We start from the raw sequence: 21,638 nt of genomic DNA on the forward strand, positions 1-21,638 counted from the left end.
GTCAGAAAGAGTTGGATAACAGGCACAGATCAATCTATGTCAGGGCTCTCCAACCCTGTTCTGTCTTGCAGTGAAAATTGGAGAGCTAGTAGCTCTCCAGGAACAGGACTCTTAGCTCTCCAGGAACAGGACTTTTTGCTCCAGCAGGACTAAAAACCTTATTAGAACAGGACTGTAGGTGGACGCTAGAACAGGACTTAGGAAAACTGGACGGTAGTGGAAAGGACTGTAGTGAAAACCTACAGGACAGTAGCTCTCCAGGAACAGGACTGTAGTGAAAACCTACAGGACAGTAGCTCTCCAGGAACAGGACTGTAGTGAAAACCAGGAACAGGAACAGGACTGTAGTGAAAACCTACAGGACGGTAGCTCTCCAGGAACAGGACTGTAGTGAAAACCTACAGGACAGTAGCTCTCCAGGAACAGGACTGTAGTGAAAACCTACAGGACGGTAGCTCTCCAGGAACAGGACTGTAGTGAAAACCTACAGGACGGTAGCTCTCCAGGAACAGGGTTGGAGAGCCCTGGTCTATGTGTCTACTCACTTTTAAAAAGGACTCTTACACATCGGTTGGCTCCTTGTCAAAATGTATGTATTTCATCTCAATAAAACGTAATATAGCTCAAAAACACAACTTCAGAAAAAGTTAAATCTCAATAAAAAAGACATTTCATATAAACAATTAAATTAATGCAAAACAGTTTTCCATACAAGTACACAGCAGTGTAATGAACACTGTCCTCCCATTGCGTTGGCTTCATTAGGTGTGTGTTTGTGTGTGTGCATATGCATGAGAGTGGGTGCTTGCATGTCCTCCCCTCATCACCTCCAATAACTCTACAGTACAAACTTTTGATATAAAATCAAAAAAAAAAAAAAAAAAAAAAAAGCCAGAGTAGAAACTAGGAAAACTACATCTCCCAGTCTGCCCCCATGATGAAACTGAAAATGCTGGTTGCTGGGGGGGATGTAGTCTTTTTGGGTCCAAAATCAAATAAGGTCCATGAGAATCTCGTCCTCCATGACGGAAGACACCTGGGGCATCCCGGGGGGCTGGGCTCCAGGGCCCCTCTGACCAGCAGCCATCATCATCTGACCTGAGAGAGAGAGAGAGAGAGGAGAGAGTTAACCTGGGACAGCAACATGTGCATTGATTACACCATCATAAACACAGTGGTAATAAACTACAGACTAACTGCTGTTGAGTTACAGATAGAGTCAGCGACGCACGAAGTAAACAGCATTATCGAGCAGACTTGAGCAAAAACCAAGAATGTGAAGTGCGAGTCTAAACTGTTTAGCTATCAGGTTGCAGCAAAGTGAAAGGCACCCTGCACATACTCTATGAGAAGGCATCACTCTAATCTGTGACATCCTCAATTCATCCTGCTGCTGGTGTCAACGCCATATAGCCCAGTCTCAGTCTGATAACCATAGGCACGGATGGGAGAGATATGTTCAATCACCCTCCCTTTTGAATTTAGCAGTTTACACACAAAAGCTCAATCATTAGGAAACAATTGCTTCCTAATGACAGATTGCATTGTAAAGCCAATCCTTGCACTGATGTCTAGCTCCAAACTGTCTTTACAGTGTGTGATGTGAGTGAAAGGGTCCACGGCTGTAGCTAACCTGCCAGGGGCTGTCTCCACTGGGCCTGCATTTGGGGACCCACTCCTGGAGTAGGGTGGACCAGCTGCCCTCCCAGCCCCTGGTGAGGCATCATGCCCTGCATGTGACCAACACCCCCCTGCTGAGAGACAGGAACACAACACCTAGGTTACCATCAATCATACAGTAGGTAGGACCTTCATTATCATTAACCAATAGAGACAAGTATTACATATTTAGAAGCCTTTCTAGAGTGTGCAGTGGTGATTTAGCCCTGGCTACAAGACGATGCACTATAACAACAAATGTATTTCATGAATGACGGTCAAGGCTGGTAGAGTTAACTGTTGTGTTCTTACTGGCTGCTGTTGGCTGAGGAGGAGACTGCGCAGCTGCGGATTGGCTCCTGGGTTTGGAAGGCGGAGCATGGCACCCTGGGGCGGGGCCTGTCCACCCTGAGCGACCTGGTTGGGCGGAGCACCTGTGACAGGCGGCTGCTGATTAGGTGCGCCTGATGCTCTCATCGTCATCTGGATGAGAAGCAGAGAGTCAAAGAGGTTTAGAAGATGGTTGGAGAGATAATAGGACTAAGTAGAGTGAGACTTTAAATACAGTGCCTTCAAAAAGTATTCACACCCCTTCCCCTTTTCCATATTTTGTTGTGTTACAGCCTGAATTTAGATTTTGTGTCACTGATCTACACACAAAATTACATTTTGTTTCTATACATTTTTTAGAAAATAAATAAAGTCTTGAATCAATAAGTATTCAACCCATTTTTTTATGGCAAACCTAAATAAGTTCAGGAGTAAAACTTGGCTTAACAAATCACATAATAAGTTGCATGGACTCACTGTGTGCAATAATAGTGTTTAACATGATATATGAATTACTAGACCATCTCTGTACCCCACACATACAGAACAACCATCTGTAAGGTCCCTCAATCAAGGAGTGAATTTCAAGCACAGATTCAACCACAAAGACCAAGGAGGTTGTTCAATGCCTCACAAAGAAGGGCACCGATTAGTAGATGTGTAAAAACATAAAATAAATAAATATTAAAAAGCAGACGCTGAATATCCATGGTGAAGTTATTTTTTATTTTATTTTACCTTTATTTATCTAGGCAAGAATGTAACAAATTCAATGACTGCCTAGGAACAGTGGGTTAACTGCCTTGTCAGCTTGGGGATTGAACTTGCAACCTTTCGGTTACTAGACCAACGCTCTAACCACTAAGCTACCCTGCCGCCCCAATTAAATAGGCTTTGGAAGGTGTATCAACAGGCGTCCTTCCTAACTCAGTTGCCGGAGAGGAAGGAAACTGCTCAGGGATTTCACCATGAGGCCAACGGTGACTTTAAAACAGTTAAAAAGTTGAATGGTTGTGATAGGAGAACGGAAACCTGTACAGCAGGGATCATAAACTACATTCAGCCGCGGAACAATCTTTTCTTCAGTGGCCAGAACATAATAACAAATCATTTGTAGACTTCAAATTGACCGCAAGAAGCACAAACAGATATAATATTTGACTAAAATATTATAATTTCAAACCTTGCTTACATTTATACACAATCACATATATCTCTCTATTATACATTGGAATACTTGAGATTTCAAAAATTAAAAACACTTGATTTGCTGGTGTTTTTTCAGTCTTATGTCCAACAGAATATATTCCAAAACCTGTTTGCAACAAGGCACTTAAAATGTGACAAAGAAAATGAACATTTTGTCCTGAAAACAAAGTGTTATGTTTGGGGAAAATACAACACAACTGAGTATCATTCTTCATATTCTACAGCATGGTGGTGGCTGCATCATGTTATGTGTATGCCTGTCATCGGCAAGGACTACAGAGTTTTTTGGGATAAAAATAAATTGAATACAGCTTTAAGCAGTCAAAATCATAAAGGAAAACCTGGTTGTCTTCTTTCCAACAGATACTGGGCGAGGAATTCATCTTTCAGCAAGACAATAACCTAAAACACAAGGCCAAATCTACACTGCAGTTGCTTACCAGGACGACAATGAATGTTCCTGAGTGGCCTAGATACAGTTTTGACTTAAATTGGCTTGGAAATCTATGGCAAGACTTGAAAATGGCCGTCTAGCAATGATCAACAATCAACTTGACAGAGTTTGAAGAATTTTAAGAAGAATAATGGGCAAATATAGTACAGTCCAGAAACTTACCCAGAAAGATTCACAGCTGTAATCATTGCCAAAGGTGCTTCTACAAAGTATTAATCAGGGGTGTGAATACTTAGGTTAGAGATATTTCTGTAGTTCATTTTCAATAAATTTGCTAACATTTTTAAACACATTTTCACATTGTCATTATGGGGTATTTGTGTGTAGATGGGTGAGAAAAAAAAGCATTTAATCCATTTGAATACTTTCTGAAGGCACTGTACATATGATTAATTGGAACGGTGTACCGGGTTCACTTTAAAAAGAGACAGGCCAAATGTAACTCGCTGAACCCAGAACATGCTGGGCTGGCTATATTGGTAGCAGTGAGCACCCATTGAGACAGTGTGAGAGAGTAGCCAACACATGCAGAGTGGAGAGGAGCTGCTCACCAACCAGGCAGGTGCCAAAACGAGCACAAGGAGAGTTTGTGCCTGGTAAAGTTCAGTGCATTTTTAAAAATGTATTTTGGGTGAGAGTTTTTGTGTATATGTGTGTGAGTCTCACCAGGTTGGCCTGTCTCTGCTGTTCCTCCATCAGAGTGACCTGACTAACAGAGGGCATGCCCACCACCACAGACTGAACAGAGGAGATAGAGAAGAGGAGGAAGAGAAGGTGCAGAAGGGGAGGAGATGAAAGTCATTGCGGGACATGCAGTCATTGCGGGACAATAGAAACAGGAGATGCAGACAGGAGGAGTGTGTGAGGGGAGAGGGAGGAAATGAGGAGTGCACAAGCTGAGAAACCACAGGATTAATCACAGTACCTGCTGCTGCACGTTGCCATGGGAGACAGGGATGGGCCCCTGCGGCCGGTTGAGGAAGTTCTGATTGGGTTGAACCTGGCCAGGTGGCCCTGGCATCGGCCCTCCTGAACCTAACTGGAGAAGAGAACCAGCAAGGTTACTTTTCTAATGTAAGGTTTACATGTGTAACCAACATCCCTATAACTGTGACACATACTTATAATGGTATTCCTGCCTATCCTAACCTGTCTAAACCTGGCACTGAATGAGACAACACCACCATCTACGACATGTGTCAAAATTAAGGTCACAAGACGATTCAATCCTGCCTGCAGTTTTTTTTAATCTATATTTTTCGGGGGAAAACCAATCTCAATTGACATTGCAATGACTAAAACCAAATCGAAACTGTGTAGAAATTATAATTGACCTACATTTAGTCTCTTCAGTCTGTCCAGTTTGCTAACAGTCAACGAAAGTTAGACAGTCAGTGAGCATCGAAAATTCCAAAAGTGATGGAGGAATATTTTTGCACATTTTGACGGCGAGGAAATATTACCCATTTGAAGTGCGGCCCTCCAGACCTCAGTGAAGACAGAATGTGGCCCGCGGGGTAAATTAGTTTGACACCCCTGATCTAGGATCTGCAGTCTCTCAGGATAAAAGCTGTCTGTCTCCTCTCCTCTATTTTCTCCTCTCTCTTCCCTGTGGACTTCCTATTTAACTCAGCAGCCTGCCTAAAAACACCCAGAGCACACATTAAAGGCCCATTGCAGTCAAAATGTGATTTTACTGTTTTACACACTGAGGTTGGAATAGTACTATGAAAATTATGATAATGCTCTTTTAGTGTCAGAGCCGTTTTAAAAGACCATCTGAAATATTGTTTTGGTGGGTTGGCGTTTTGGCCTACCTGGTGATATCACCAGGCGGTAAATTAGATAATAGACCAATAAGAGAGTTCCAAACCTCTCTGCCAATAACAGCTTGTTAAGTTTTCCCCTCTCCACTCAGACAGCTTAAGAAAATGCTCTTTGCTAAGAAGCTATTTTTTGACCATTTTAAATAGGGATGTGCATGTATTCAAATACTTGTGATTATTCATTTTATCAACAAAAAACAATATAGGCCTATTTTAACACTGAAAAAGCCTTTTACAAATTTCAAATAATTAATAAAACATTCTGTAGTTTTTAATAAAACAAACTTTACAATGTAGTTATGACGTGCTCCCCAGAAAAAAAAGAGGTATCCTCCTTGTGTAGCTTGTTATTTATGTTGGCCAATCAAAGCTGTGAAGAGTCTCAATGTGTAGAAAGTGGAGTGAGTTTACAAATACATGAGAGATGGAATAAAATTATGTAATTAAAAGTTAGCGAAATGAGAAGGGGTAGGCTACAACGAGCAACCAACAAGTAGGTTGTTGTTAGCCTAGCTAACTATAACCGTCTCGCTCGCCCTCCCTCCGGTCCTATCTCACATACACCGCCCCCTCTGCAGCATAGTGCACCAGCCTCTCTCCTTCAGGCAGCAGTGCTCAGGTTAAAGTTTAAAAACCACATGTATTTAGAATATCCAGATATCTGACAAATATTCATGATACTATTCGAATAGTGAAATTATTTCTAACCCCATCCATAATTATAAATGGAATACAATCAAGTCATCTATATGGTTCAGGGAAAATATTCAATTTGGGTCTTTCACTGTTATGAAATCATATCTAAAATCACCAGTAACACTATTCCAGAGTCACATCTAGAAAAAAATACCCCAAACAATGATCAAATAATTGACATTTTAATTGTGTTGAGATTTCCATAGCAATTCTCCATTAGCAATGCAGCTTTGAATATGTAATGGGACACAAGGTCTCCGTCTTCTCTAAATACACACGGTCTAACATGTTTTTCACTTAAATTTGCAGCATGAGTAGACAGGCGGCATCAACTATAATGGGAGCAGAAAGGCTGTGAGGATATAAAGTCATGTAGACCACAGGCAGGTTGGATTTGTAACTGAGGCATTCCGTTTCTGTCACAAAATCTGCACGCTAAATGTTAACCTGAAGGAAAACACGGTATCCTAACGGCTGTTAGAATTGTGTTGACTGTAAACGAGATCAAACCAGAAATGACAAGGGGCGGTGCTCTCAAACAGGAAAACATTTTCCGCTGGTAGACTAGTGGTTAGAACGTTGGACTAGTAACCAAAAGGTTGCAAGATCGAATCCCCGAGCTGACAAGGTGAAAATCTGTTGTTCTGCCCATGAACAAGGCAGTTAACCCACTGTTCCTAGGCCATCATTGAAAATAAGAATTTGTTCTTAACTGACTTGCCTAGTAAAAAAGGTACAAAAATAAATTGACCACCTCATTGGCCCAAGACTGCTCTTGGGAAGCCCTTCCACTGTGCTGGCTAGTATAGCTCCAGTCACTAGCGTGTATACTACCCCCTTTTCTCCAGGTTGAATCCCTTCATTCCCTCCTAACTCACAGAGCGGTGCTGCTGGACATGTCTGTCTGACGAACCGATCAGTGTTTGTAGTTGTTGATGACCCGTGTCTGTATGACTCACCGAGCGGTGCTGCTGGACCCGTCTGTCTGACAAACCGAGCAGTGTTTGTGGTTGTTGATGACCCGTGTCTGTATGACTCACCGAGCGGTGCTGCTGGACCTGTCTGTCTGACGAACCGAGCAGTGTTTGTAGTTGTTGATGACCCGTGTCTGTATGACTCACAGAGCGGTGCTGCTGGACCCGTCTGTCTGACGAACCGAGCAGTGTTTGTGGTTGTTGATGACCCGTGTCTGTATAACTCACAGAGCGGTGCTGATGAACCTGTCTGTCTGACGAACCGAGCAGTGCTGCTGGACCTGTCTGTCTGACGAACCGAGCAGTGTTTGTAGTTGTTGATGACCCGTGTCTGTATGACTCACCGAGCGGTGCTGCTGGACCTGTCTGTCTGACGAACCGAGCAGTGCTGCTGGACCTGTCTGTCTGACGAACCGAGCAGTGTTTGTGGTTGTTGATGACCCGTGTCTGTATAACTCACCGAGCGGTGCTGCTGGACCTGTCTGTCTGACGAACCGAGCAGTGTTTGTGGTTGTTGATGACCCGTGTCTGTATGACTCACCGAGCGGTGCTGCTGGACCTGTCTGTCTGACGAACCGATCAGTGTTTGTAGTTGTTGATGACCCGTGTCTGTATAACTCACCGAGCGGTGCTGCTGGACCTGTCTGTCTGACGAACCGAGCAGTGTTTGTGGTTGTTGATGACCCGTGTCTGTATGACTCACCGAGCGGTGCTGCTGGACCTGTCTGTCTGACGAACCGATCAGTGTTTGTAGTTGTTGATGACCCGTGTCTGTATGACTCACCGAGCGGTGCTGCTGGACCCGTCTGTCTGACGAACCGAGCAGTGCTGCTGGACCTGTCTGTCTGACGAACCGAGCAGTGTTTGTGGTTGTTGATGACCCGTGTCTGTATAACTCACCGAGCGGTGCTGCTGGACCTGTCTGTCTGACGAACCGAGCAGTGTTTGTGGTTGTTGATGACCCGTGTCTGTATGACTCACCGAGCGGTGCTGCTGGACCTGTCTGTCTGACGAACCGAGCAGTGTTTGTAGTTGTTGATGACCCGTGTCTGTTTGTATGACCCGTCATGACTCACCGAGCGGTGCTGCTGGACCTGTCTGTCTGACGAACCGAGCAGTGTTTGTAGTTGTTGATGACCCGTGTCTGTATGACTCACCGAGCGGTGCTGCTGGACCTGTCTGTCTGACGAACCGAGCAGTGTTTGTAGTTGTTGATGACCCGTGTCTGTATGACTCACCGAGCGGTGCTGCTGGACCTGTCTGTCTGACGAACCGAGCAGTGTTTGTGGTTGGTGATGACCCGTGTCTGTATAACTCACCGAGCGGTGCTGCTGGACCTGTTTGTGGTTGGTGATGACCCGTGTCTGTATAACTCACCGAGCGGTGCTGCTGGACCTGTTTGTGGTTGGTGATGACCTGTCGGATGCCGTTGACGAAGCCACTCTGGTCGTTGGGGATGAGGCCCATGAAAATCCTCTTCTTGGAGGAGTAGAGCAGCATGAGCACCCGCACCTCACAGGGGGCGCTGTGGGGGAAGTGGACGCACCCCGCCTGCAGCCAGAGGGCAGAACTGTCTGTCAGTCTGTCACAGCCCTCGTCATAGTTCAAGTGACACAAAACCAGTCAACCTGACCTGAATTTAATCGGACCTGGGTAAATCTCACAGGCTGCATGCAGTTTTTCTGACTCCCGACAGCATTGAAAATCTCTGTAGACGTTTACTAAATTATGAACATGGTGCTCCCTCTAGTGGTCTCAGAGTGTTACTGCAGCCTATTTATATCTGCCTAGTCCATCTTGTGCACAATGGAGGGAACTGCTGATGTCTATTGTTGAGACTCCACTGTATTGAATATTGAGACGGAAAAGGACAGGGACAAACGGCAGCAAAAATAGAGCATGTGAAGCAGAAGAGCTGGACTTACAAATCCAGTGGCCATGATACGATAAAGACCTTTTAGTGACTCCACATCTTTGTTGGTGAAGAGAAACTGAACCATTCTAGAGTTTCTGAAGAGGGGACCGAGTGTTGTCTGATGAGGGAGAAAGACTTTATTTAGATGTCTGTATTCTCAATGTCATCGAGGAATTTCTGAACACACACACACACACATATACCACACACACATACACCACACACACATACACCACACACACACACACACAGAGAGGGTTCTCTCACCAGTAGCTGTTGTGGGATCAATTGCATGATGAGCTTCTGTGGCCACTGGTCGGCATTTCTGTCATGAAGAACAGGGAACAAACCAATTAGAACTCTCCATACATATAGCAATACACACAATGACCAATCAGAACTCTCCATACATATAGCAATACACACAATGACCAATCAGTGCAGCTGACACTGGCATGATATCAAAGATAGTTTCAGTGAAACACTCACAGGTTCTCTCCTTGGTTGACTTGCACCTGGCAGGGCAGGGAGCGAGTGAGTTTGGTATTGGAATCCATAGACGAGGCTTTGGGCTTCTGAAGTGATGGATGGAGAGAGGGTGGGGGAGGTAGGGAGGGAGGGAGGGAGGAGAGGAATGTTTGGAGAAATGGAAGGAGAGGTTTGGAAGTTAGCATACAGAGTGACCAGGGGGCTTCGGTCCTACACCCAGGGGCATCGTTTGAATAAAAACCTCCATGTTAGAAATGACCCAACATGCAAAACAGTGCTGCCAGTGGAACATTGTGAAGAGGATGGATGGCGCCAATCCTACGGGAAAATAAGCAGCAGCGTTCATCTTCAGGGGATCAATAGTGGATCAATCCCAGATTGGTCAGCTCTGCTGCAGTCCCTGTTGACCATTACTACTGCATTGTGTTGGGATTAAAGACCAGATGTGTGGGTTCTTTATATGTGTTCTGTACAGCATTTGGGAGGACTCTGGTGGATTAGAGGAGACTAAGATATGATCCAGCAATATCCTGACCTGAACAAGGAAGATATACAAATCTAACCTGAATGTTGCATCTATTGATACGTGACTTCAGATGCACTTTAGTGACCTGTGGCAATACTATGTCTATTGTCTACGTGTTTGGGGATGTTGTGGTCTAACTGTGTGTTGGTTACAGTGTGTAGGCTTACTGCACATTGTTGTGTGATAGAGTTTCATGGTCAACAGGTATCACAGAAGAAGTAGTGCAAATCAGTCAATACTTAGTGATTATTGACCAAGTCAGGTTTTGAAATGGCTTGGAAACACAAACATCTCCAGAGTTGATTAGTATTTTAGATCATTAAAATCCATGTTCCCCTACAACAGGTTCAACCATGTCAAGTAACTCCATCACTTTGACCTGAGGTGAAATCCATCACAAAGGTATAGTATGATTATTCACGTCACAATCAATGACAGTTGATTCAATCAGTTCCAAGCATAGCTTTGTTGCAGACCTTATAACATTTCCTTACAAGGTCAGAGGATGACTTGAACACAAATAGAAGACGTATAGACCTCTTCAGCAGCATGTTTAAACCAAGTTCTAGTTTCCCTCACCTCTTGCCACTCCAGTACCCCACTCCATGCTACAATCTTATTGGCAACGCCTTGCTGCTGTCCCCCAATCGGATTTGCCTGGGCTGCAGACACACCTGGCTATCAGAAGAAAATGAGAGAAAGAGAAAGCGTTAGATGGAGAGAAAGACAACTTGATTGGAGGCAGAGAAGTTGAATATTGATGTGGAGTATTGTGGGAAGATGATGTAACATATGGAAAGGACTCACCATGCCAGGCTGTGAGGATGGGGGCGTCTGCTGATTGGCTGTGGGCTGCTGCTGCTGAGGGGGCACCGGCTGCTGCTGATTGGGCTGTGGTTGTCCTGGCGGCTGGACTTGTTGCTGCTGTGGGGGAGGGACTTGTTGCTGAGGCAACATGGGTGTGGAAACTATGGTGACTGTGGATAGGCTGGGCTGACTGGAGGGAGCCAACTTCACTCCTGCTACAGATGGGAGAGTTGACTGACCGCTGAATGGGGGACCAGGATTGACCATGCCTGGGACTGGATGGGGGATGCCAAAAAAGACAAGGTAACAGACATAATAGACCCCTCATATTCAACTCTGGACTTCGAAGCCAGTTCCGTACTGCCCCCCCCCCATTCTAACCCTCTAATCAGGGACTGATTTTGACCTGGTGAATTTAATTATCAGGTAGAACAGAAAACCTGCAGGCTCCGGACCTCGTAGGGTAAGAGGTGAACACCCCTGTAATAGACTAGCAATCAATCTGGGCTGATGATCAACCATACCGGTGACAGAGGATAGAAGAATACAGGCTATTGGTACTCACAGCGACTCTTCTGGTTGTTGGCTGCCTCTACAGCCATCTGTGCAGCTGCCTGGGCCGCGTTAAGGGAAGGTGGGGGCTGACAGGGCAGCAAGAGAGGGAGAGAGAACACTGTGTCAGCTAAGAGCCTGTCAATCCAATGTTGATGGGCTGGTAAAAGCTACCAAGTTAAAACATATCTTCAGTACCTGATATGGATGGGCCGTGATTATTGGTGGAGGAGCCTGCGAGGCGGGACCAAGAGGAGGCTGACTGACAGGCAGGGGTTGAGGGGGTAGAATTGGTTTGAGAGGGCCCGATCCTCCCCCTGATGACACTGGAGAAAGAACATTTTTAGAATTTGATGGGCCGATACTGACTTCAATCAATCTGTTCTCTGTCAAGTATTTTGAGTGCTGCTCCTCACCAGGAAGTGAGATACCCCTAACCAGGATCATGTGGAAGGGGTCTTGGCTGTAGTCTGGGTGGGGGTCGACCTGTCCCCCGACTGGTGATGCCCTGTCGAACAGTGCCCGTAACGCTGGCAGTTTCCGTGGCGACACCACAGAAAAATGAATCCCTCTCTGAGGAAGAGGCACAAGGTTATTATGGGATATCAGCAGCCATTAATAAGTACAGAAGTCACATCATTCCCCAAAATGCCCCAGCGGGTAATCTATACAGGCTATCTGATAGAGGTGCTATGTTACTTACATCTCTGATGATCTTGACCAGATTGTCTGCAGTGCAGCCCGTATAGCTGACACTCTCCACGGCAGGGAGCAGGTATGGCGGAGAGTTACACAGCAGCACACAGACTTTGTGTGTCTGACCTCTGATTAATAGAGACAAGAGACATATGCTAGTGTGTGTGTGTGTGTGTGTGTAACTAGTAAACTCAGCAAAAAAAGAAATGTCCCTTTTTCAGGACCCTGTCTTTCAAAGATAATTATTAAAAATCCAAATAACTTCACAGATCTTCATTGTAAAGGGTTTAAACACTGTTTCCCATGCTTGTTCAATGAACCATAAACAATTCATGAACATGCACCTGTGGAACGGTCATTAAGACACTAACAGCTTCCAGACGGTAGGCAATTAAGGTCACAGTTCTGAAAACTTAGGACACTAAAGAGGCCTTTCTACTTACTCTGAAAAACACCAAAAGAAAGATGCCCAGAGACTCTGCTCATCTGTGTGAATGTGCCTTAGGCATGCTGCAAGGAAGCATGAGGACTGCAGAGGTGGCCAGGGCAATAAATTGCAATGTCCGTACTGTGAGATGCCTAAGACAGCGCTACAGGGAGACAGGACGGACAGCTGATCGTCACGGTGGCAGACCACGTGTAACAACACATGCACAGGATCGGTACATCCGATCACCACTCCTGCGGGACAGATACAGGATGGCAATAACTGCCTGAGTTACACCAGGAACGCACAATCCCTCCATCAGTGCTCAGACTGTCCACAATAGGCAACAACTATGGGCACAAACCCACCGTCGCTGGACCAGACAGGACTGGCAAAAAGTGCTCTTCACTGACGAGTCGTGGTTTTGTCTCACCAGGGGTGATGGTCGGATTCGCGTTTGTTGTCGAAGGAATGAGCGTTACACCGAGGCCTGTACTCTGGAGCGGGATCGATTTAGAGGGAGAGGGTCCGTCATGGTCTGGGACAGTGTGTCACAGCATCATCGGACTGAGTTTGTTGTCATTGCAGGCAATCTCAACGCTGTGCGTTACAGGGAAGACATCCTTCTCCGTCATGTGGTACCCTTCCTGCAGGCTCATCCTGACATGACCCTCCAGCATGAAAATGACACCAGCCACACCTCATTCTGTGCGTGATTTCCTGCAAGACAGGAATGTCAGTGTTCTTTCATGGCCAGCGAAGAGAGGACCTGGGATCAGAGGGTGAGGGCTAGGGTTATTCCCCCCAGAAATGTCAGGGAACCTGCAGGTGCCTTGGTGGAAGAGTGGGGTAACATCTCACAGCAAGAACTAGCAAAATTGGTGCAGTCCATGAGGAGATGCACTGCAGTACTTAATGCAGCTGGTGGCCACACCAGATACTGACTGTTACTTTTGATTTTGACCCCCCTTTGTTCAGGGACACGTTATTCCATTTTATGTTAGTCACGTCTGTGGAACTTGTTCCGTTTATGTCTCAGTGGTTGAATCTTGTGTAAATATTTGTAACATGTTAAGTTCGCTAAAAATAAACGCAGTTGACAGTGAGAGGACGTTTCTTTTTTTGCTGAGTTTAGTAATAAAAAAATAACTCACATTTGCTCCCTCATCTTTTTGAAGTCATCAAAGAGCTGCAAGGCCACAGACAGACCCTCTGCGATGAGACTACAGCTCTCTGCTCCTCCTCCCATGAACCTGACAGAGACAAAGTTACACATTGACCAAGGAAGATTAATACTAACGAATCTTAACATGTCCTTCTAAATGGCTTTACAAAAACAAATCTTACTGGATGCTGTCAATCCACGAGACAAACTCAAAGGCTGAGCTGGTTGGTGCGTGACACTGGACGTAGGATTCAGGAGCACAGTCCACTGTGTTGAACACAACAAGACCATACTGTGTGCCTCCATACTGAGAGAAGAGGAGAGAATTGACATTGTTGTTCTCATACCTTCTTAAATAAAGAGTAAATAAATAGTAATAACCGTAAGGAGAAAACAACGTTGAATTTAGACTCACATCTCCTCCAAAGTCTGTCTCTGCTGGGGGGCCTCCATTGAAGTACCTGTGATGATGGGACAGGGAACAAGTCAGGACTCCACAGAGCGATATTGTACACACCCAATGAAGCAAAAAGTATATTTGAAGTCCACTTACTCGATTGCAGGTAGTATGTAATGTTTTCTGAGGGATTCAAAATAGGGGCCGAGGTTTGCAGTTCCTTCGATGACGAACACCACGTCTGCCACTTGATTGGCGCCAGGTTTAATGGGCAGGTCCATGATCTAGATGGAGAAAAAAAGTTGACTAGTTGAATCAGTTACTGGGCCATAATAAAAGTTGCTCTCCCTGTGATTACCGGTTGTGACAGGTATGCATGACATACTGTGATATGTTACCTAGGTTTACGTTATGATAGATAACTATTTAACAATACTTCACATCAACACTCGATCTTGATAAAACGAAATGCATGGAATAGCAGATGGAAAGTTGTCCATCAGTCCAGAATCAGTTGTCCATATTGAAAAATAACCAAATCCGGTATAGTGCTTTAGGCAGAAGATTAGAACTAGACAGGCGTAAAATGCATAATTAGCTACACTCCTTTTGTCGTTTTTAGCTGGACAACTATAAATAAACGTATACTGATGGAACACGGCTACTGATTATGCTCAGTCAAAGCATCCTAGTTACGTGTGTGTTCAATACGTCTTGAAACGGAAACCGTTTAAGAACCAAACGGGAGCAAAAAAACAATAACAGGGAGGGTCCTAACTGAATTTCGCCTAATATGAACTATTGGTCGTGGAAAAACGTTTTCAGTTTGGAGTAAAAGGTAGAATCGGCGTAATGAACACACACCCCCAGTCAGCCAACGTTAGCTTAGCACCCGCTAACTTTTGTACATCAATGACCAGCAACTCTTACATTCACTATAAAGTTATACAGCTAACGGTAACGTGGTTAACATGTTAATAGACTAATATAAAAGCTTTAGTAAGCGAAGTAGAAATTCCATTAATCGTGGGCATGTATACATTATAACATTGGCGAGGTGGCCACAAGCCAATGCTAGCCAAAGGATTTCCATCAGCAAATCATTAATTGCGTTCAGCTAGCTAGAGGGCTACTCACCTGGCGGTATTTAGCCGTCAGCCAAATAATTGTGTTTTAGACGAGACCAAATACTTAAATTGTACAGTTAATAAAACGAAACCATTGTCATTTTGACACACAAAGTAGGCCCTGCCGAAAACAAACCACTAGTCAAACATTCTGTTATCGACATCTCTGGCCTGGTTGGGCTTGAAATGGTCCATAAGGGATGCTCAATCAACAACCGAGCAACTGATCAAGAACTGATTGACCTCTCTATGGCTGCCATTAGGAACCTAAGCGGTAACTGACAGTGACAGTCCTATCATGTATACTAAATTGATGACATTTACAGTGAAATTATAGAGACATATAATATATATGAGATATTATTTCGTTGCCATATATGCCATACCGCCTTATTACACCAGAGGTCAGCACAGTGTGCCAGTCTTAGAAAATGACTAGGCCTTGAAGGCAGTGAGCTGCATGATTTGAGAGACAACAGGCAAGGAAGTAATACATCAGTGATTATAGCCCCCCTTGTCCATGTATCCAGTACATCAAGCATAAACCTATACGTCCTGTATGTTTACATAGGTTGTGAAATGGGCCTACATGTTCTGCCTAACCCCCTTGCCAACGTAACCTTTTTATAACCAAGACATGTCTCAATCACCTCCTATCCTCTGTGCTGAAATAAGCACATAATTACTGGGGCGGCCTTCAGCGAGCTAACCTGTTGTCAAATCAACACAATGCGCCACGAGCGAAACCTGTGAACGGAACGCAACGGGTGCTGTGTTTCTCTCGTCCTTCAATATAATCTATTCCCCTGTGGCACTGTGAGCCAGTCAGCACAGCCCAGCGAACAGCAAACTGCATCAGAGCTCATCAAACTCAATCCCACAGAAACAATGTTCTGAATCCATTTAAGCCAATTTAAAGCAGTGCAAGGCGTTGTAAAGTGGCAGCAGTTCTATTTAGGCCATTGGAAAACAGCAAGTGAGGGCCACATCATGGGCGCTGGCTCCCAGTGACCTTAGCAGGGTTTGTGCGGGGCCAGGAGTGTGCCCAAGGCTATCATTGGGTCCCAAACTCATTAAACCCACACAGCCTTTCATTCTGACTTAAGCACAGTGGCCAAATTAATTCCGGTAAAAGGGACCGTGTGTCCATCCCTTTCTAGGGGACTTTGATGTATTTTGTAGCTCTGAGGGAAGTGCAGCTTGTCACTGCTTTTGAAATTCAATTGGCAGACCTGGCAGTTCTCCTGCAATTAGAAAAGCTTACAACTCCTGATGTGGTTGGAAAACAAATTTAGTCACTGTTGTATTTTGACTTCCTCTTGGTGATGAGAAATGGCATATTGCTTTAGGGGACTGTTCTGTGGGATTTGATCATTTTTCTCTATCAGGTGCTTTGATTGTCCTGTCTGGTTGTTCCAGGGGGTGTGTAGTATAGACGATCCCTCTTTTGACGGGCTCCTCCAGCTGGGAGAGAGGGGACCATCTGGTTCTCAACAGGTAATCACCACCAACTCACTGATACACCTGACATACAGACAGAACTGGGTTACGACAAATAACTGACACTGATTTTGGAAAACAGTATTAGGTCAAAACACAAATAAACACACACACACACACACACACACAGAGGTTATTTCTAATTCTGGGGTGACAGTTATGGAGGCATAACATTAAGTTGAAAATGTGAAATTGTATAGGGAGTGGACTGAAAAGTATAGCCATATTGCATATGATGAGTCTTACACAGTGAATATTTATATTTTTGTCACATAGATATCAGGTTTACATTCCCTTTATCTATATGGTGTCGTTGCTTTCTTTCATTGCTAAATTCAAAAACACCAAAGGCTCACCCACAGCAATGACATATATATTTAATGAGATAACAGAATACATTACCATTATATATAGTAATGTGTCAAATATTAGCAGTAATGCGCAGCTGACAGCTTCCTAATAAATCCCTCCAGTGTGATAGAAACAGTTCTATGTATTGTATTGCACACACCTCCCTCAGTCTCTCTCTCCCCCCTCTCTGCTTCTTTCAGCTCACTGAACTGAGTGAAATGTCTTTCCGACTAAATTATTTTTTTTGCACGGTGGGAACGTTGCCATGGAGACAGCAGTTCCCCCGGCCCCTTCACCCACCTCCAGCCCCACCCACCTCAGCAGTTCATGGTGTTGTAGCAGTGCTAACTGGTGCTTCTGCACTTCTGTGTGTATGTGTGTGTGTTGTTCTGAACTGTTCTCATGCTGCTCACACTGTCAAAGTGCTGCAGGTGCCCCGTTCGCCCCTAGTCAAGTGTGTCTATATACAGACCTGTTCTCCTCCGCCTCTCCCTCACACACACACACACTCACTCTCACACACACACACACTCTTTCGATTCCATTCCTTGTCTTTTTAATTAATCTCCTCATCCAATCCTGCCTTCCCCTTTCTCTGTGTCATTCCCCCTCACTCTCTTAATCCTTCCTTACTATTCTCTCTTTGTCTCACACACACACATGTGCATGCAAGCGCGCACACACACTTCCCCCTCGGTTAGTGTAGCAGAGTTTCAGTGTGCTGATAGTGGGCATGACTATAATGCTCAGTTCATAAGGGTATAATCACTGCATGACTTCCCTGGCATTTATATGACTACTAGAAAAGACTCACAAAGCAACAGTAGGTGGCAGACCAGAGAAAGACACACTCAAGGCAGGCAGCAGCACTCCATTTTGCATTTAGATAAAGTGAGGACACAATAAAGAATTCATGACAAAGTGACTAAATAATTACACACGACGATAATGCACGGTAGGAAAGAGAGAGAGGAAGGTCTTATAGGTTCAAAGAAGATTCAATACAGTCTGGATACAGATATATACAGTGGGGCAAAAAAGTATTTAGTCAGCCACCAATTGTGCAAGTTCTCCCACTTAAAAAGATGAGAGAGGCCTGTAATTTTCATCATAGGTACACTTCAACTATGACAGACAAAATGAGGGGGGAGAATCCCGAAAATCACATTGTAGGATTTTTAATGAATTTATTTGCAAATTATGGTGGAAAATAAGTATTTGGTCACCTACAAACAAGCAAGATTTCTGGCTCTCACAGACCTGGCTCTCACAGACCCCCTTCTTTAAGATGCTCCTTGTCCTCCACTCGTTACCTGTATTAATAGCACCTGTTTGAACTCGTTATCAGTATAAAAGACACCTGTCCACAACCTCAAACAGTCACACTCCAAACTCCACTATGGCCAAGACCAAAGAGCTGTCAAAGGACACCAGAAACAAAATTGTAGACCTGCACCAGGCTGGGAAGACTGAATCTGCAATTGGTAAGCAGCTTGGTTTGAAGAAATCAACTGTGGGAGCAATTATTAGGAAATGGAAGACATACAAGACCACTGATAATCTCCCTCGATCTGGGGCTCCACGCAAGATCTCACCCTGTGGGGTCAAAATGATCACAAGAATGGTGAGCAAAAATCCCAGAACCACACGGGGGGACCTAGTGAATGACCTGCAGAGAGTTGGGACCAAAGTAACAAAGCCTACCATCAGTAACACACTACGCCGCCAGGGACTCAAATCCTGCAGTGCTAGACGTGTCCCCCTGCTTAAGCCAGTACATGTCCAGGCCCATCTGAAGTTTGATAGAGAGCATTTGGATGATCCAGAAGAAGATTGGGAGAATGTCAGATGAAACCAAAATATAAATTTTTGGTAAAAACTCAACTCGTCGTGTTTGGAGGCCAAAGAATGCTGAGTTGCATCCAAAGAACACCATACCTACTGTGAAGCATGAGGATGGAAACATCATGCTTTGGGGCTGTTTTTCTGCAAAGGGACCAGGACGACTGATCCGCGTAAAGGAAAGAATGAATGGGGCCATGTATCGTGAGATTTTGAGTGAATACCTCCTTCCATCAGCAATGGTATTGAAGATGAAACGTGGCTGGGACTTTCAGCATGACAATCCCAAACACACCGCCCGGGCAACATAGGAGTGGCTTCGTAAGAAGCATTTCAAGGTCCTGGAGTGGCCTAGCAAGTTTCCAGATTTCAACCCCATAGAAAATCTTTGGAGGGAGTTGAAAGTCCATGTTGCCCAGCAACAGCCCCAAAACATCACTGCTCTAGAGGGGATCTGCATGGAGGAATGGGCCAAAATACCAGCAACAGTGTGTGAAAACCTTGTGAAGACTTACAGAAGATGTTTGACCTCTGTCATTGCCAACAAAGGGTATATAACAAAGTATTGAGATAAACTTTTGTTATTGGCCAAATACTTATTTTCCACCATAATTTGCAAATAAATTCATTAAAAATCCTACAATGTGATTTTCTGGATTTTTTTTTTCTCATTTTGTCTGTCATAGTTGAAGTGTACCTGTGATGAAAATTACAGGCCTCTCTCATCTTTTTAAGCCACCAATTGCACAATTGGTGGCTGACTAAATACTTTTTTGCCCCACTATATATATAGGTCCAGTGTGTGTGTAGGCTACTGTATATGTACATAATACACAAGGCATGCACACACACACACCTACTTCACACTCAGTGATTAATAAACAAACACACACAGAATGAGGCTGGATGATACATATCCTTTATTTCCATGATCATTGCTTCAGCCACACCATCTCCCACACATTCACCTACATCATCTTCCTCTTCACCCTCCTCCCCCTAGTTCTCTGGCTGAAACAAGCATCCTGACTGAATATCTCACTTCTGTTCAAATGTCTATTTATCCGTTTAACCCATATAAAAAGTAATCTTCTGAAGAAATTATATATTTTTTAAAGAATCAAAAATTAAATCAGGAATAACTATTTAATGAAGACATACAGGATAAACAATGTTATTTATCATCATTGCTTTGATTACAGAGAGAACGATTGCTAGGTCTCCATTTTCATCATTAGTAGTATTAATATCAAGTTCATTGTCAGGTTCTGCTTAAAGCATCACTTATTTAATTTTCATTGCATCAAGTTGACATCATTCATGTTAATATAAGCATGCACACGTTTCCCCATGTCCATTCAGAACTGCACTAACACTGAGAGAGACAGAGGAGAGAGGAGTCCTACACACAGAGAGAGCGGGCAAGATGGAGGGAGGCGGAGAGAGGGGGTGAATGGCTGTGTGGAGAGAGAGGGAAGTGGGGAAAAGGGAGTTTTCAGAAATAGAGTGGGAGAACAAGCAATCAAAGAGAGCGAGAGACAGGTATAGAAAGAGATAAAAGGAGAGTGAGAGACAGGTATAGAAAGAGATAAAGGGGCAAGAGAAAGGTATATTCAGAGAGAGAGAGAGGGAGAGAAAAAGAGAGAGAGGGAGAGAGAGAGAGAGAGAGAGAGAGAGAGAGAGAGAGAGAGAGAGAGAGAGAAAAGGAGAGTGAGGTATAGAAAGAGATAAAGGGGCAAGAGAAAGGTATATTTAGAGAGAGAGAGGGAGAGAAAAAGAGAGGGAGAGAAAAAGAGAGTGAGGTATAGAAAGAGATAAAGGGGCAAGAGAAAGGTATATTCAGAGAGAGAGAGAGGGAGAGAAAAGGAGAGTGAGGTATAGAAAGAGATAAAGGGGCAAGAGAAAGGTATATTTAGAGAGAGAGAGAGAGAGAGGGAGAGAAAAAGAGAGGGAGAGAGGGAGAGAAAAAGAGAGAGGGAGAGAGGGAGAGAAAAAGAGAGTGAGGTATAGAAAGAGATAAAGGGGCAAGAGAAAGGTATATTTAGAGAGAGAGAGGGAGAGAAAAAGAGAGAGTATCTACTTATACAGTACTATACAGTACTGTATAAGTAGATATAGGACTATACAGTACTATACTATCTACTTATACAGGCAGATCAATGACCTCCCAGAACAACCTGAGCAGACATACAGTTCCAGATGGAAAACTTCTGGCTATGATATGGGATATACGGCTTTAATCTGTGTACATACCAAGCATACCAGTAAGCATCCCTGCACTTCCTTGGCCTGAAGTTGGAATAGTACTGGATCCCCCTGAATGCGTTTAAGGGGAAATGGCAGCCATAGCATTAGTAGTGCTAACTGTTAGTTGAGGTTATAGTAGCAGAAGTGGTGGTAGACATGGTTCTCCCATGGCAGTAGCCACATGGTGCTTAAAGAGGAAGTGCAGAGCGTAAACAGGGAGTCATCGTATTTCACTAAAGACAAAGGACATGGCTACCCCCTCTCTGTCTCCCCGTTTGGAGGGACTGCTAGGGGACATAAAAGAGTCATTACTCAGCCCAAAAATTCTACCTCAAGTAATCAAAACGTATCTAACATCACGGTGCCAACTGGTTTCCCCTCAGACACACAGTACACATTTACTAAAAGTAGTACACAACCAACACAGTTACTTAGATCAGGCAGGGGGG

The 21,638-nt window shown here is 44.3% G+C and overlaps 1 protein-coding gene and 1 long non-coding RNA gene across 5 annotated transcripts; both read right to left on the reverse strand.

The window, feature by feature from the left end:
* Positions 1-576: 576 nt before the first annotated feature.
* Positions 577-15,440, reverse strand: LOC118377114 (mediator of RNA polymerase II transcription subunit 25-like). 4 transcript variants are annotated; one of them, XM_052519166.1, is made up of 20 exons: positions 15,260-15,440; positions 14,279-14,406; positions 14,141-14,186; positions 13,908-14,032; positions 13,715-13,813; positions 12,141-12,261; positions 11,854-12,010; positions 11,636-11,763; positions 11,451-11,499; positions 10,886-11,160; positions 10,658-10,756; positions 9,553-9,638; positions 9,331-9,388; positions 9,074-9,181; positions 8,526-8,699; positions 4,578-4,691; positions 4,319-4,390; positions 1,972-2,142; positions 1,634-1,754; positions 577-1,098 (listed from the first exon to the last, which is right to left on the reverse strand). In XM_052519166.1, exons 2-20 carry the CDS (start codon positions 14,401-14,403, stop codon positions 992-994), a joined length of 2,235 nt encoding a protein of 744 aa, XP_052375126.1. In that variant the 5' UTR covers positions 14,404-14,406; positions 15,260-15,440; the 3' UTR covers positions 577-991. The 4 variants fall into 4 exon arrangements, with proteins under 4 accessions (XP_052375126.1, XP_052375125.1, XP_052375124.1 ...); XM_052519165.1 differs by having other exon boundaries at positions 9,553-9,635; positions 11,451-11,526; positions 15,260-15,439; XM_052519164.1 differs by having other exon boundaries at positions 11,451-11,526; positions 15,260-15,439.
* LOC127930071 (uncharacterized) lies at positions 2,702-4,312 on the reverse strand. The gene is made up of 2 exons (XR_008136650.1): positions 3,815-4,312; positions 2,702-3,600 (listed from the first exon to the last, which is right to left on the reverse strand). It is a non-coding gene; the product is annotated as an uncharacterized LOC127930071 (long non-coding RNA).
* Positions 15,441-21,638: the final 6,198 nt, after the last annotated feature.

This window comes from Oncorhynchus keta, chromosome 5 (assembly GCF_023373465.1).
Source record: "Oncorhynchus keta strain PuntledgeMale-10-30-2019 chromosome 5, Oket_V2, whole genome shotgun sequence".
Lineage (NCBI taxonomy): Eukaryota > Metazoa > Chordata > Actinopteri > Salmoniformes > Salmonidae > Oncorhynchus > Oncorhynchus keta.

Excerpts from the sequence above, each read along its gene's own strand:
- LOC118377114 (XM_052519164.1), bottom strand. The coding sequence starts at position 14,403 with ATGGACCTGCCCATTAAACCTGGCGCCAATCAAGTGGCAGACGTGGTG. Across the intron at positions 4,391-4,577 it reads ATGGCAACGTGCAGCAGCAG|TCTGTGGTGGTGGGCATGCC; the intron begins GTACTGTGATTA and ends TCCTCTGTTCAG. Across the intron at positions 1,755-1,971 it reads TCCTCAGCCAACAGCAGCCA|CAGGGGGGTGTTGGTCACAT; the intron begins GTAAGAACACAA and ends CCTGTCTCTCAG.